Source organism: Rhineura floridana, chromosome 6 (genome assembly GCF_030035675.1).
Source record: "Rhineura floridana isolate rRhiFlo1 chromosome 6, rRhiFlo1.hap2, whole genome shotgun sequence".
Taxonomy (NCBI): Eukaryota; Metazoa; Chordata; class Lepidosauria; order Squamata; family Rhineuridae; genus Rhineura; species Rhineura floridana.
Window position 1 is genome coordinate 5,926,102 of NC_084485.1, and position 16,416 is coordinate 5,942,517.

Here is a 16,416-nt window from a genome sequence, read left to right on the forward strand (position 1 = left end):
AGCTATAGGGTCACGCTCTCCCCTCAAGCCATGGTTCCAAACTCCTCCTCCCGGCTGTGTGAGGGGAGGGGCATTCAGCGCAGTTAGTTCCTGCTCATGCAATTTATGCTGAACAGTTCCTCCCTGCTTTCCTCCAGCAGGAGCATCTGCTAGATCTTTATCCCCTCCATGAACAGAAGGAGCTCTTGTGCTCACGGAAGGGATACTGAATCCAACCCAGTGTGTCCAGATATTGTTGCCTGGTATCAGAGGATATATTTTACAACTTGCAAGCTGCTAAACATCTTTAAAAAGCTGTATTTATTGTGCTAATACATTGTCTAAAGTTGTTGCTTAATATTTCAGCCTGTGAATTCTGTCAACTGGCTGATGACTGTCCTGAAAAATATGGGGAAAAGAGGACTTACGAGGACTACAATCTCACTGTTCATTATTACTGTGTAGTAAGTACTTACTTTCAAAACGGCAAAATTTTAGATGCCTTTCAGAAACTTAATTATAAGAAACTTGGAAATAGTTCCCATTATATTCTTGTAGAATAGTATATGTGCCTTTTCTACACCTACAGATACTTTGGAACAAAAAACAGAGCTTTGTAAAAAAGCAGAAACAAGCTTCTGGCCTGCAAGTTGCAAGGAGATTGGAAGCATCTATTTCTTTTATGACACTAACCATTTATTATTATGTCTGGGGGGAAATGTGGTAGCCTATGGTTTGTTGAAATGAGTCAGGATGAAACTGATCTATGTTCATGACTTATTAATGAACTCTGGGTTGTAATCAAAGATCCCATAAGTCACAGTCCATCACCGCAAGGATTTCCATTTGTGTAATGGGACTCCCCCCCTTGCACGCCCACTAAATCTGTTCTAGGGGTTACCCCAACCCCCAGAGCAAATTTTTGGAGGATACAGGTGGTAAGTCCTATTGCACAAATGGAAATCCTTGAGCTCATGGGGCATATTAGTTGAATACCACCCTATACTAGCTTATGCTCCTTCTCTCTTGGTGCCCATGAATTTCACAACTTGAGGCATCGGTTAGCATAGTTTCTTTTCCATGTCAGCGAGGGCGGCAACTGCTCCTGCAAGCACCCACAGGTGATAGCTAGCTCTTGCTAGACAAGATGAAGACTGAGAAACAAAATGGGAGTGTAGGGACAAAATGGAGATGAACATATGCTCTCAATCCACTAATAATAATAATATTTATTATATATCTATATCAGTCACATTTTTCAAATTGAAAACTCAAAAGCAACTTACAACATTAAAAACAGATATAAAAACAAGAATAAAACATCCTACAATAAACTACATAAAAACAAAATCCAACTTCTCCCCACCTGACTAAAAACAAACAGAAAATTTAACTCCCAAGGTCTGAGTGAATGAAAATGTTTCTAACTGGCATCTAAAGACAGACAGTGATGGTACCAGGTGTACGCCCCTGAGTAGAGCATTCCACAAATGGGGAGCCACTGCTGGGAAGTGGCTCAAATTGCCACCCTCCACACCTCCCTTGGAGGCGGCACACAGAAAAATGCCTCAGATGACAAACACAGGGTTGGTTCATGTGGGGAGAGGCAGTCCTTGAGGTATTGGGGTCCTGAGCTGCATAAGGCCTTATAGGTCAAAACCAGCACTTTGAACTTGGCTCGGAAACTAATTGATAGCCAGTGCAGCCGTGCCAGAATTAATGCTATGTGTTCTAACTGTCTTGCCCCGGCCAGCAGTCTAGCCGCAGTATTCTGCACCAGCTGCAGTTCCTAAACTATGTTCAAAGGCAGCCCCACATATAACACAGTTTAGTAATCTAACCTAGAGGTTACCAGAGCATAGACAACAGAACAGCGACATATTTGGGACACTAGCTGAAGCTGATGGAAAGCACTTTACGCCACCAAAGCCGTCTGGGCCTCAGGTGATAGTAGTGGATCCAGAAGTACCCCCAAGGGACACACCCATTCCTTCAGAGGGAGTGTAACCTTATACAGACCAAGCCATGCCCCACCTATGCGGTCTATGGAATCATCCACTAACAGTGGCCCTGTTCACACGTTACAGTCAATGAGTGTACAGTCTGTGTACCTGGGTACAGAAGTAGTCGGGCTGTACACTCGTACAGTTATTCACATGTAATTGTCAACGAGTGTACAGTCTATTATATACACATTTGCTGCCAGGGAAAGAAAATGGCTTCAATGACACTTATTAAATGCACCATTGAAGCAATTCCCTTTTACTGGCAACAAGGCAAGGCATGCTGGGTTTGTTATACTTCCTGAAACTGTTTCCTGTCAAGGGGTGCATTCAATAGAAAGAGTGTTGGCAGAAACAGGAATGTAGTTTTACTCTTTTCATTTTTCCTGCAGATCCTTAAGTTTTTAAAATCAAAACACCAACTTTTAAAAAGAAAATACTAACCTGTAACTATCATAATTATAGTTATTAAAATATTGCATTTTTCATTGCCTGTTATTAGAGTATGTATGGTTTTTGATGTAGGCTTTCATGGAACAATCCTATACATGTCTATACCGTCCTATAGAGATCAACAGGACTTACTCATAGATAAATGTGTGAAAGTGCATACCTAAATATATTGAATATTTATATATGAAAATATTTTGAGGGGGCTGCAACAAAAACAAGCTGCTTAAAAGATTATGAACTGAAACTATTCTTCCAACATGGTACACCTGATTCTTTCTTGAGGATATCATGTGTTTTAATACACAAAACTACACTCAAAATATAAATGTTGGGGAAATTATTTATCAGTTGGGCTTTCCAGCCTACTGCTCCCACTGCAACATACTCTGTCCCCTGGAAAGCCTTTCCTGGTATTTGGGAAACAGGAAAGCTCTGGGCTGTGGTTTTTCAGTAGAAATGTTTGTAGCTCAGTATCAAAAAGCGATCATCAATATCTTTTTTTAATGATCTATGTCAGTGGTTCCCAACCTTTATGAGTACAGGACCCCCTTTATAAGCTCAAAACTTTTTGTGACCCCCCTCCCTCCAGAAAGGCAGCTTGGCTGCCAGGAAGGAAGGGGGAAAGCAGCCTTTCCTTGCAGCCTTGCTTCTTTTTGCTTCACAAAAAGCCCTCTCATTCCGAGTAAGGGCATCATCAGCAATGGCAGTGTGAGGAGACGGCAGTCAGTGGTAGTAATTCCCCCTTCTTTCTGGTAGCTCCACCCTCAGCCTCCTTTGGTGTCTGCCATGTATTTTAGAGGCAGATGCCTGCCTTTGGTGCGCCTGAAAGATGCTCTAGCACTTCAGCAAAAGTCCTCCCCTCTCATTTGGAGCAAGGAGGAGGTGTCATCTGCAGCGGCAATGGGGAGCAGACAGTGTCCAGAGAGTGAAGACTTTTTTCAAAAAATTAATAATTAATTTCTTTAGTGTTTGCAGCCCCTTCCGGATTACTTCATACACCCAGGTTGGGAACCACTGATCTATGTCATAATATTTAGCTTTTGGATAGCACTTTAAATGCAGGGTGGGCAGAAAGTAGATCAAAATGTATCGGTGTATCTCAGGATGACTCGCAGAAGATCAGTGAGGATTTCAGACTCCTGTTTCACAATGAAAACAAGAAAATGACCACCCCACCATTATACTGCTGAAATGAAGAAAGTGGGGGGTAATCAGGAGTGGATTTTTGTGTGGAAATACTGTGAGCTCAGTTCAATTTTGGAACTCCAAACAAATTCCTGGGCTAAGAATTATTTAACTCTTAAGTGCATATATTTTGTGGCTTGCTCTGGTTGGTGGATCTTGGGTTTTTGTAATAATAATAATAAAAATCAATACCAAAAACCGGAAGTCTAACCATCCTGATCTAGAGTATTAGATCCTGATCTAGTCTAACCATGAAGTCTAACCATCCAAACCAGAGAGTATTTGCCACCCTGGGCTCCTACTTGGAAGGGCAGGATATAAATCAAATAAATAAATAAACAAAACATCACAACCCTACAAGGCAGGTTTGTGTTACCATAAAACCATGTGATGCAGCTACGCCTGACAGCAGTTTCTAATGGAGGCAGCCATTATCATGTGTTTGACCATCAGGTGTGTCTAATTTTGATGCACGACACTTGACATAAAAAAGAGCTGCAGAGAGATGAGCAAATCCACATTTTTTTTCTTCTCAATTTCTGGATACACAGTAGAAAGGTGACATTCCTTTTTTGAGAATGCCTTCTTTGGCAATGTTTTGAAGAGTCTTACCTCTGCTATTGTAGTTTCATTCTTGCAAGCACTCCTTTGAACCATGCTACAACAACCCTGCAAGGTAGGTCTGTGCCCATACAAATGATTTAGTGCAGGGATGGCCACAAGATAGACTGTAATCTATTGGTAGATCCCTGGGAGATTTGTAGTTAATTGGCAAGCGCTTCTGGCTTCCAGTTTTTTAACAATAGCAACAAAAGGACACACATCCATTTGGAAATTTGACAACTGAAATTAAGAATACTTGTGGAAAGTAGGAATAGATCTGTGTGTGGAAAGACTGTGAGCTCATCTGTTCTGATAACCCTGTGCTCAGCAGCTTCTCAGACATCATGTTCTTTCATACTAGACGTATGTCTTTTGCAGCTGGCTGCAGTTGGTGGTTCTTGAGGTTTTAGCAAAACACAGGGTGGATGCCAGACTCTGCAATAGCAGTGCTCTCTCAGTAATGGCAGCATTGCCACTCACTGAATGGGGCAAGGTGCCTGCAAGTTCAGGGCTGGTGGCACCACCATTCTGCAGCAGATGGGCGCACACCTGCCAGCTTGTGCTGCATTCCACCAAAGTACCCCCAACCTTGCCATCTCTGTGCCACTGCCATTCTCCCCCCCCCATGTATCACTGCTGGCCTGTGTCATCAAATTATTGGAAGAGTCTTGGCTACATTTCTCTTTCTTGACCTTTAGGAGGAAATAGAAAGCACACAACATAATTTACCTTACCATTGATTTCAATAGGTTTTAAAAGACCAAGGAAGAGAAGTATAGTGGGTAATTTATATTGGATTTATAGAGGTACTGTAGTGTACAAGTTCTGCAAAAGCCAGTGTGGTGTACTGGGCTAAGAGTACTGGGCTAGGGCCTGGGAGACCTGGATTCAAACCCTCATTCAGCCATGAAACTCACTGTGGGACTTCTGGGCTAGTCACCTTGTCAGCCTAAACTACCTCATAGGGCTATTCTGAGGATATATTGGGGAGGTGCAGGACTACGTATGCCACAGTGAGCTCTTTGCAGGAAAGTTGAGACGTAAAGGAAATAAAGCATTAAATAAGATTAAGGCTACAATCCTTTGCACAATTACTTGAGAAATTATATATATAATTTCTGAGCAATGTGTTACCTAGCCATTAAGTTATTTTATTATTGCAGTTGTGATAGCAGCTATTATTCATTAACTGAACAGGGGAGTTGGAGCAAGTTTTGGAATCTATTTGTGGCACTATCCTGAAAAGTAGGTGTGCTACTTGTAACAAGCAACAATAAGAGTCACATGATGACACATTGAACATTTAACAGACATTATAAATTTTATAATATTTATTGATAAATCACCTAGTATTTAAAGGAAAGGGTTGAATTTAGAAGTTAAAGGCTGTAATTCTGTATTCACATTCACTTCAGGAGTAAGTCCCATTAAACTCAGTGGGACTCACTTCTGGGTAAACATGGCTAGGCCTGGACTGGACTGTGAGCAGACACAGAGGCAAACTCCCCTCCCTTTCTCTGCCCCCCCACTGTTTCTCTTAAGGGGCTGGAATCCTAATGCTTCTTACCTGGGAGTAAGTCCCACCAAACTGAATGGGATTTACTTTAGAGTAGGCATGGGGTTAGGATTGTACTTTAACAATGCAGACAGTCCTAGCCTCTCTGACAGAACTTGCTTTTTTTTAGGCAATCCTAACTCCACTTACCTGTGAGTAAGCCCCATTGAACTAAGTGAGACTTACTTCTGAGTAGACATTTTTAGAATTACAGTGCGAGCCCTCAGAATCTCTGCCCTTCTCTCTCTTCTCCCGCTTTCTGATTGCCCCCTCCTTCTGCCCTCCTCTCAAAATAGCAGTTTCCACTTGTCTGAGCCCACAAGAGGCTTAAACTCCATTTAAGTTTGTAAAACAAACTTACTTTGTAAACCTAGCTCTAGCTTCCTGACAAGTCTCTCTCACATTTTTAGTCACTCCATTTAAAGGAAGCCCCACTGAACTCAGTGGGATTTACTTCTGAGTAGACCTTTTTAAAATTCAAATGTGAATCCTGCAAAGCTCTCTCCTCTCCATTTTGTCCCTCTGTCCTTTCCTCAAACTCACTCATTGCCAGCACACAGAAGCACTGCACTCAATGGGACTTACTGCTGAGTAGACCTTTTAAAAGTTGCAGTGAGTCCTTCCAAGGTCTCCCCCCCCTCCCCGTTTTCTGCCTCTTTCCTTCCCTCAAGCTCATTTGTTGCTTCAGGCTGGTCTCCTCTTTCTTGCCCTTGCCTCCATTTTGGCTTCATTCCTCTTTCCCGCTCCAGCAACTGACGTTTCCTTGAGCCCATTTCTGATTGGCTGCTGCTGCTGCTGCTGCTGCTGCTAGAAGGAAGGCTCAGGCTGTCCCCGGGGAAAAAAAGTAATTCCTCACGATCAGCTGCACGTGGGCAGCATGCAGGGAGAATCACCACATGAACCAAAGATGTCTTTTTTCAGGATGCCTGTACATTTTTGAAATCATCACGTGTAGACTCTTTCTCAAGAGCAGCTGTACCCAGGTACAGGGGGCTTCTACCTGGGTACAGAGTAACGTGTGAATACCCCTAGTGTCTCAGTCTCATCTGGGTTAAATTTCAGTTTGTTAAGTCTCAGCCGGTCCATTACCAACGCGAGACACCGATATAACATATCCACTGACCTGCAGACGTAAAGGAGAAATAGATCTGTGTATCAGCATATTGCTGACAACGCGCTCCAAAACTCTGGATGACTCCACTCAGCGGTTTCATGTAGAGGCTAAATAGCATAGGGGATAGAACTGAACCATGTGGGACCCCACACTGAAGGCTCCACAGGCCCAGGTAAAAATTCCCAAGGACCACCCTCTGAAAAAGACCATACAAGTAGGACAGAAACTACAGCAACGCAGTGCCACTCACCCCCAACTTGGACAGTCATTCCAGAAGAATACCATGGTGGATCGTATCCAAAGTTGCTGAGACGTCAAGGAGGATTAATAAGGACATATTCCCCATATCTCTCTCCTGACAAAAGTCATCATGCAGGGTGATCAAGGCAGTTTCTGAGGCAAAACCAAGCCTAAACCCCGACTGAAATGGATCGAATTTGTATGAAATTCACTAATAGGCAAAAAACATTGCGGTTTAAGAACGTACCTATAGCCTACAGATATTTCTATCAAACTTTAAAAAGCTGGGAAATTGGACAGCTATAGTGAATGCACCAGGGGTGCAGGAGACCTGACCTCCTCTCTGAGATAATGTACTGCCCTACAAATTTGTCAAACTACAGACACAATTTGGGTTGGTCTTTCACAGTCCAATCCACTTGCTGTGTAGCTTGGAAGAATTTGGTAACGTGCCTCTAAGCATATGGTGAGTGGTGACAACACCTGCCATCTGCAAAAATGGAGAATCACATTTTTGTAGGTTTGTCGGTATTCTTACTTTGCTTCATTCCTATGTTACTATTCTTTCTACAGAGAATCTAATCTAGAAAATTTTATTTCTCTCATTATTCATCCTAGAAACCTGTGTCAATTTTATTTTTATTAATTTCAAGGTTTTTTTACTGGTCAATGTCATATGATGGTGAAGACAGCCTTTTGTGTTTCAAATTGGAGGTTATGTTCTATTTCTATTTTGGATGCCCTAACAGTTGAATCTGAAACTGCAGTTTGATGTAAAATCAGACTGATTATATGTTGCTACTTCAGGAATGACTCTAGCTGCTTGAAAACACACACGTAGTCTGCCCAAGATGCATGTTTTCAGCCTGCTATGTTTAAACCACTTCATTTAAGGCAAGGTGGGCATGGTCAATTAAAAACAGAGAGCATACCTAGAATTTTGCTAGAATATATTTCCCCTCCCACTGTTTTATCTTGTGCAAACTGAGACACTCCTCATGTCCACTGGAGACTGTTCTGCAGAATAGTCAGTGCCATTATTCCACAATTATTTTTGGAGTTTTTTTAGTATAAATTTTGCAAAGTGTTGCTGTACTTCACATATTCATGGAAATAGAAGCAAAAGAAAATGATTTCCTATAGGAAACTTCACTAAAATTGCAAAGTAAACCAGACATATTTAAAGAGACTATCTGAACGATGTCAACTGTCTTAATCATGTTGCTTTCTCCCTGCTAAAAAAACAACATCAGCACAGTACATGTCTTGTTTCTGTTATTTGGGCAGGTGTTGCCACCACTCACCATTCACCATATGCTTAGAGGCACATGTTACCAAATTCTTCCAAGCTACACAGGAAGCGGATGGGAGTGTGAAAGACCAATCCAAATTGTATTTGCCTTTTGACAACTTTGTAGGGCAGTCCAATATCTCAGAGAGGAGTTCAGGTCTCCTGCTCCCCTGATGCATTCACTATAGCTGCCCAATTTCCCTGCTTTTTAAAGTTTGTTAGAAATATCTGTGGGCTATAAGTACATTGTTAAACCACAAGTTTTTTTGCCTGTTAGTGAATTTCTCTGCTTTTTAATCTGGGAGGTAAGAAATGGGATCCTGTGCAAGTTTGCTAGAAAGTTTGATCATTTGCATGCTTATTGAGGTCACTGGGATTTACTCCCCTGCAATCATGCTTAGGATAGGTAAAACTGACCACAGGGGATGAGGAGGGGAGGAGGGGGATGGGAGCAGTAAAGAGGGAAAGAGAAGGACAGGTTTGATCATTTGCATGTTTGAGTTCAGTGGGATTTACTCCCTTGCAATCATGCTTAGGATTGGTAAAACTGACTGCAGGGGAAGGGAGGGATGGCTGGAGGGATGGGCAGCGAAAGAGGAAGAAGGGAGGGGAGGAGGAAGGGAGAGGAGAGGGGAAGGAGAGAAAAGCCAGGTCTGATCATTTGCATGCTTATTGAGTTCAATGGGATTTACTCCTATGTAATCATGGTTAGGATAGGTAAAACTGACAATGGGGGAGGGGAGAGGAGAGGGAAGGAGAAAGGGAGGGGAGAGGGAAGGAGAAGGAGAAGGAGGGGATTGGAGGAGGGGCAAAGGAAGGGGCAGGGGAGGGCAGGTTTGATTATTTGTGTTCTTATTGAGTTCAATGGTATTTACTCCCGTGCAATCATGCTCAAGATAGGTAAAACTGACCATGGGGAGGGGAGGAGGAAGAGGAGAAGGGAGGGTGGGTTTGATCAATTGCATACTATTTGAGTTCAATGGGATTTATTTCTGTGCAATCATGTATGAAAATGGAAATGGACTGCCTTCAAGTCAATCCTGACTTATGGTGACCCTATGAATAGGGTTTTCATGGTAAGTGGTATTCAGAAGGGATTTACCATTGACTTCCTCAGAGGCTGAGAGGCAGTGACTGGCCCAAGGTCACCCAGTGAGCTTCATGGCTATGTGGAGATTCGAATCCTGGTCTCCCAGGTCACAGTCCAACATTGATCTGGGGGAGGGGCAGGGAGGGTAGGAGGAAGGGGATTGTGTGGGTGGGCTTTGGGCAGAGAGCAAGCCCCTTTTCTTTCCAAAAGGAAAACACTGTGAACAGTATCATTGCTTTTCAGGGTTTCCCCCACCTTTTTACTCTAAGCAGGCACATGTAGCCTCCCGCTCAAATTTAAACCAAAGCTGTCACTGGCCACTTCCACACCAGACCTTTATTTTGGACAGTCAGGGCTTCTCTCAAAGAATCCTGGGAAGTGTAGTTAGTGCAGGGTGCTGAGAGTTGCTAGGCGACACCCTGTTTCCCTCACAGAGCTTCAATCAGAACAGCTGTTAAACCACCCTGGCCACTGGAGCTCTCTCAGGGGAATAGGAGTCTCCTCTCAGCACCCTTCACAAACTACACTTCCCAGGATTCTCTGAGGGAAGCCATGACTGTCTCACCTGAAATCAAAGTCTGGTATGGGTGTGGCCCCCTGATTAGGCAAGCCCAGCAGCTGTGAGTCTGGCTTTTAGAACACTGACAGTTGGTTCTTACTGAGCATATCTGACATCATTCAGTTCAATGCAAAATTTATTAAATTAATTAAGAATTAGCCAGGCATTTTTTGAACTTTTAAACTGCATAAGATGAAGGGCAGAGGCAAGGTCAGTAACAGGATTACAGGTGCTCTGTGAACATGGCTGATTTTTAATGAATTTCAAAAGATTATGAGAAGTCTGAGAGAAAAAAGTCCAAAAGGGGCCTGGGATTTCCTCCCTCTCTTTGAACTCTTGATTCTTTCTGACTTGTTTTGTTTATTGCCATGAAAATTGAGAGGGTTGTTTAGCAAGCATTTCTGAGTTCAGGACTATAAGTTTTGTAAGGTTTGAAATGAGCTTATGGGAAGCATCAGAATGGCATGCGGGGTATTTTCAATTTAACATTGCAGAATGTGAAAAATCCATGCTGGCTGTAGTATACAGCCACTCTTGTGGCTGTATAATACAATACAAATGTTGAAAAAACTTTTAGGTTTTAGGGGAGAAAACTAAAAGAAATCTCATAATGTAAATAGAGTGGCAATTGATGTTGTTATGTTGTCATATATATAAGGCTGTAGTCCTATGCTCGCTTAATTGGGAGCGAGTCCCATTGAACATAGTGGAATTTGCTTCTTCTGAGGATATATGCAGAGGAACAGGCTGCAAGTGTCGCCGTAACTGTAGAGAGTACTAATAACCTAAACTCCTGTTTGCTTATATTCCATTCCATCCCCAGTAGCTATTAACTAATATATCCTTGAAAATACTAGCATAAGTCAAGTGTATTATTTATTGGGGAGGAGGAAAGCCATTCCTTTGTTTTTGTTTGTGGGTCTTTGCATTTCTAGGTGGGCACAGGATGTGGTTCCAATGCAAAAGTTCAACAGAACAGATACAAGAACATTATATGTTAACAAATAGTTCACAAAAATGTAATTGATTACAGTGCACACAGGCCTTTGTAATAATTGAGTACAGCAGTGCCCCACTCATACGGCAGGTTAGGTTCCAGACCGCTGCCGGAAAGCGAAAACTGCCGGAAAGTGGATCAGCTGTAGCATGGGGGACTGGAACCTAACCCACTGATTGCACCAGAGGAGGAGAAGATCAGATCTTCCCCTCCTCAGGCTCGATCAGCTCGAGCGGGAGTCTGATCGCGCCAGAAGAGGAGGAGATAGGCTGTAGCGAGCTGCAGCTGATCTTCCCCTCTTCTGGTGCGATCAGCTGGAGTGCGGGGAGCTCCAGCCCCCCTCCAGCTGATTGCCCCGCTGGCGCCGTATTAATTGAATGCTGAAAAGCGGGGTGCCAAGAAGCGGGGTCCTACTGTAATCTTTTTTTCTCAAATGAAAAGTGATGCAAATGTATGTCTGTATTGCTTGTCAGTAAGCCACTCATTCATTGCAGTTAATGTCAAGTGGGATTTGTCAGAGAGGTGAAGATGAAGAAGGCTTTTATGGGTTTTTACCTGAGGATATCCAAAGAGAAATTAATAGAGCTGCAAGACTGGTAAGGATATATCTTGAATCTTGAACCTGTTTCAAAGGGCTTGTCTGGTGAGAAGGATATAGCACCACGTATGCCATTACAATATGTTAAAATATGTTATAGCTGAGATTCAGGAAGGCTACAATATTGCTCCGGCATAATAGGCAGGTATTGATGCAATTGTTTGGATTAAGAAATCCATGTATCATTTAGCAGTCATTTCTATTTAACATTTTGGGTAGTAGCGAACCCCAGAGGATTAAATATAATAGTTGTACTAAATCATGTTTTTTTTCTTGAAGAAGGGAAAGCAAAACCACTTCTTAGTTGTCTATTGAATTAACTGTAAAAAAAGATAAATTAATCAAAGCTGTAAACTAAAAATGCTTGAAATGTCCAAAGCATGTTGGAAACCTCCAAGCAAGTGGAAACTGCAACCACAGATAACAGAAGCACTGAAGATGTAGAGTAGGAATCATGAGTAAGATACCTGGGTACCTTTTTAAGACTGAATCTTTAATATTGCTATGTTGTTATACAAAATGATTTGTACATTTTAAAGATTGATAACAAGTATTTTATTTGATCACAGTAGTTAGAGTTCTGTATACAAAATATTGGAGACAACAGACAATTCTGAATTAATGGTTATGCAAACTATGGGATTATTGTTTGATTTTGCAATTAACCAAGTAAGAAAAGGGGGGAAAAGCTAATTACATTTTCATTTACAATTTAGACAAAACAAGCTACAGTAAGGCTGCAATCCAATACATATCTAGTCAGAAGTAAGCTCCACTGGGTTTAGTGGGACTTCCTCCCACGTAAGAGTATATTGGATTGCAGCCTAAATCATGGATATTTGAGAAAAGGCCCAGTTGAGTCTTGACTGGTGGTAAATTATTAACACAAATTTTGTATTAAAATACAAATTTGTATTAATACAAATAATACTTAATACAAATTTTAATGTAAAATAACGGATTGCATCTTACCTTGTTTCTCAATCTTAAGAGCGCAGAGCTTAAAGTAAAAGACTGTTAGAATGTTGGAACAGACCATTAAAACAAAAAAATAGATCAAATGATGGTATTTGTTTTTGAAGTCTCTTGAATTAAGTTGGGTTGCTTTAGTGTATTTCATTGCTTCTTTTCAGAAATGTACCATCTGCAAGAAAAAAGGTGCTTCAGTTCGTTGTGTGGCTTCCAGATGCAAACAAAGCTACCACTTTCCTTGTGGGGTAGAGAGAGGATGCATTTTCCAGTTCAGGGAAAACTTTCCGTAAGTTGTTTCCATTAACTCTTTCAATAAAGTTAAGTGGAGTTCTTTAATTCAAAAAATTAAAAGTCCCAAAGTTCCTTTTAATGTGGAGTCATTTAATTACAATACTTAAATAGAATGATACCTAGTTGTGGCTTCCCTCTTGCTCAGCGGACTTCTACACATACAAATAGGAATTGTACTTCCTCTCCTCTTCCCTGCAACCCCCTCAGCATTCCCCCCCCATCCAGAGGGACCCTCTGAAGCAGATTGGAAGGTGGAGCTGCAGAAGGGGAAGCCATGTTGTGTCTGCCTGTGCAGTGTTGTATTTCGCCCATTAACTTTGGCCAACATGAAGATGAATTCGTTTTTGCTTTATTTGCTGGAAGATATGCTTGTTCTCTTGCTGAATAAGCGCATAAACATTTTAGTTCTACCTTACCTTGGACAGGTAGATGTTCTATGGAGTGAATTCAATCTCACCCAATCTATTACCTGTAGTCTTGACCCCTTGCCCATCTATTTCTTATTGTTCTCAGAGTCAGGTGAGGTCATGCAGGTTCTAGACTGCTGACTGGCCTCTGTAATGGACTGTCTGAAGACCAAAAACGTGAAGTTTAATAATAAGACAGAGATGCTATGGCTTGGTGGCTCCTAGAAATCAGGAGACCAGCCTGTTCTTGTGGGGATTATGCTTCCCTTGAAAGAGCAGGTATATAAATCTTGGGGTATTCCTGGGTATGAATCTTTCACTGAAGACACAGATATAACCAATAGCGCAGAGTGCTTTGCTCAGCTCCAACTGGTGCATCAGTTCTCACCTGTGGGCAATAATACCTCTGATGTTTCTATTGTACTGTTGTGTTGTTGTATTTTAAGAGTTTAGTTTTATGAACTTTTGTTACTTGCCCTGAGATTTGTGAATGAGTGGCAGGATGCAAATTGACTGAATAAATAAAAATAAAATATTTGCGTTTTCTCATGCTTTATCTACTAAAGCTTTGGAAGCTATACATTCTAGAGGATAGTTCTCATCGTACAGAAATACTTGGTTTGATCATTTGTGTTTTGCGTATTAATGCAACCCATCTTCTGCTATCTCATTCATTGCTTGCTCTTCTGGCTTGTTTGTTTTTAAACCACAACACCCTTCTTTTCTGTATGCACGGTTTATAATGTATATACCTACTCACTTAGGTGACCACTTCATACATCTGATGAAGTGGATTCTGGCCAACTAAAGCTTATGCCAATAGAAATTTAAGCTTAAGATGTTCTCAGTTTCTTTGGTACCTTGAAAGTCTATAAGCTTCTAAAGCAGATAAATAACCTTACAGTGTCGTTATCAGTAGATTTTGAAATTGTCCTAAATGATTCTGTTCTAAACCAAATATTAATCCAATAATTGGAAGTGCTGCTTTTTATTAAAGTATTAGCTTTTAGCTGAGTAGTGTGATTTTAAAGAGGTGTGATTGTTTAGATTTTGATTCTATATTTTTCAGGTCATACTGTTGGAAACACCGACCAACGCAAAAACATTCCTCTGACTCTAAAGGGTCGTCACAGTGTACCATATGTCTGGAGTTGGTTGAACATGCACCATCATACAACATTTTGGCAAGTCCATGCTGTAAAAATGCTTGGTTTCATAGAGACTGTTTGCAGGTATGTCTGGAATGCCAAAAGATTAGTACTTCCTAACAGTAAAAACAAACATCCTGCAAAATGATGAAATGGACTAGTGTAGCTGAATACACTACAAGAAGATGCTACTGAATTTAATGTTCAGGGAGCCAGCCAGCCTACCTTTCCTTCTTCCAGGATACGTCATTACATTCTCTCCCCACCCCTCTTCAGACAGTGAGATAATGAGAATGCTCAGTTATTACTGGGCTATTCTTGGCATTCCCCCTGATTTTTCCAACTTTTTTTTTTACTTCTGCAAACCTTGGGGTTCCTGAGCCTGTTGATACCTCTCTTTTGTACTGGTGGTGCCCTTTTGGTTATGTAAGAATCCACATTCGGATAATTTATTCACTATTAGTACAGGGATTTGTACCCTACTTTTCTGTTAAGGTAATTTGAAGCAGCTTACAATACAATAAGAAAAGAGACCTGAATAAAACGATTAAAAGCAACAAATCAATTTAGATAGCTGTTGTTGTTATGTGCCTCCAAGTTGACTATGACTTATGGCGACCCTATGAATCAGTGACCTCCAACAGCATCTGTCATGAACCACCCTGTTCAGATCTTGTAAATTCATGTCTGTGGCTTCCTTTATGGAATCAATCCATCTCTTGTTTGGCCTTCCTCTTTTTCTACTTCCTTCTCTTTTTCCAAGCATTATTATCTTTTCTAGTGAATCATGTCTTCTCATGATGTGTCCAAAGCATGATAACCTCAGTTTCATCATTTTAGCTTCCAGTGATAGTTCTGGTTTAATTTGTTCTAACACCCAATTATTTGTCTTTTTTGCAGTCCATGGTATCCGCAAAGCTCTTCTCCAACATCACATTTCAAATGCGTTGATTTTTCTCTTACCCCCTTTTTTCACTGTCCAACTTTCACATCCATACATAGAGATCGGAAATACCATGGTCTGAATGATCCTGACTTTAGTGTTCAGTGATATAAAACTAAAAACTACCAAATAACATTCAAATTTAAAGATAGAGGATCATACATTAAAAGCTTATTAGAATATTAACTTGGCACACAGTCTACAATAATTGGCAAAGGAGCACACATTCGGATAATTTATTCACTACTTTTCTGTTAAGGTAATTTGAAGCAGCTTGCAATACAATAAGAAAAGAGACCTGAATAAAAGGATTAAAAGCAACAAATCAGTTTGTAGACAGCTGTATAAAACTAAAAACTACCAAAAAATATTCAGCATTTAAAAATAGCATACATTAAAAGCTTATTAGAATATTAACTCGGCACACAGTCTACAATAATTGGCAAAGGAGCACACTATTTTTATACTGCATCCGTGGTGATCTCTACAGTACCATAACCACACATGCACAAACATATTCCCAGATCCCTCCTTCAAAAAGTTTACAATCTAAATTTCATCATTAAGATGGAAGAGATGAGGATAAAAGTGATTAATATGAGTAAATACGGTAACATGTGCTTGGAAAATTCAGTTTTCTGTTAGAAACCAGAATAGAACTGCCATCTTGCACCAGATATCTATTAAAAATCAAATCACAAAGTAGTTCTTGCACATTTCTGTGATCTTATCAGATTATTCTACTGAATAGTCAAAGTCAACATCTTTGAATGTTCAAAGTTAGCTGTATTTGTAGGCCACATCTAGACCTGCATTCTGGATATGAGCATTGCTTTCAATTTCATTTTATTCATTAATTATTGCAGTACCACTTTAGTATTCTCTCTTTAGCCGTGACTGTTGATAAACGTGAGGAACTGTGGTGTTTGCATTAAAAGCCTTACAAGCTCAGAACTAGTAAGAATTTGCAAAAGTGTTGGGATATAAC

General features: G+C 40.9%; 1 protein-coding gene across 7 annotated transcripts in view; it reads left to right on the forward strand.

The window, feature by feature from the left end:
• Window positions 1–16,416, forward strand: part of LOC133386992 (G2/M phase-specific E3 ubiquitin-protein ligase-like) — a 40,899-nt gene that overhangs the window by 6,556 nt on the left and 17,927 nt on the right. For 6 of the 7 annotated variants that reach the window (XR_009763328.1, XM_061630865.1, XM_061630868.1 and 3 more), the window contains exons 2-5: window positions 346–443; window positions 11,564–11,665; window positions 12,801–12,925; window positions 14,407–14,569. Coding sequence is in view for 6 of the 7 variants with exons in the window: in XM_061630865.1 (XP_061486849.1) it covers window positions 346–443; window positions 11,564–11,665; window positions 12,801–12,925; window positions 14,407–14,569 (488 nt within the window). In the remaining variant the exon portion in view is untranslated. Of the gene's footprint in view, window positions 1–345; window positions 444–10,187; window positions 10,283–11,563; window positions 11,666–12,800; window positions 12,926–14,406; window positions 14,570–16,416 lie in introns of those variants that run through there. The other variant, XM_061630866.1, reaches the window with a different exon arrangement.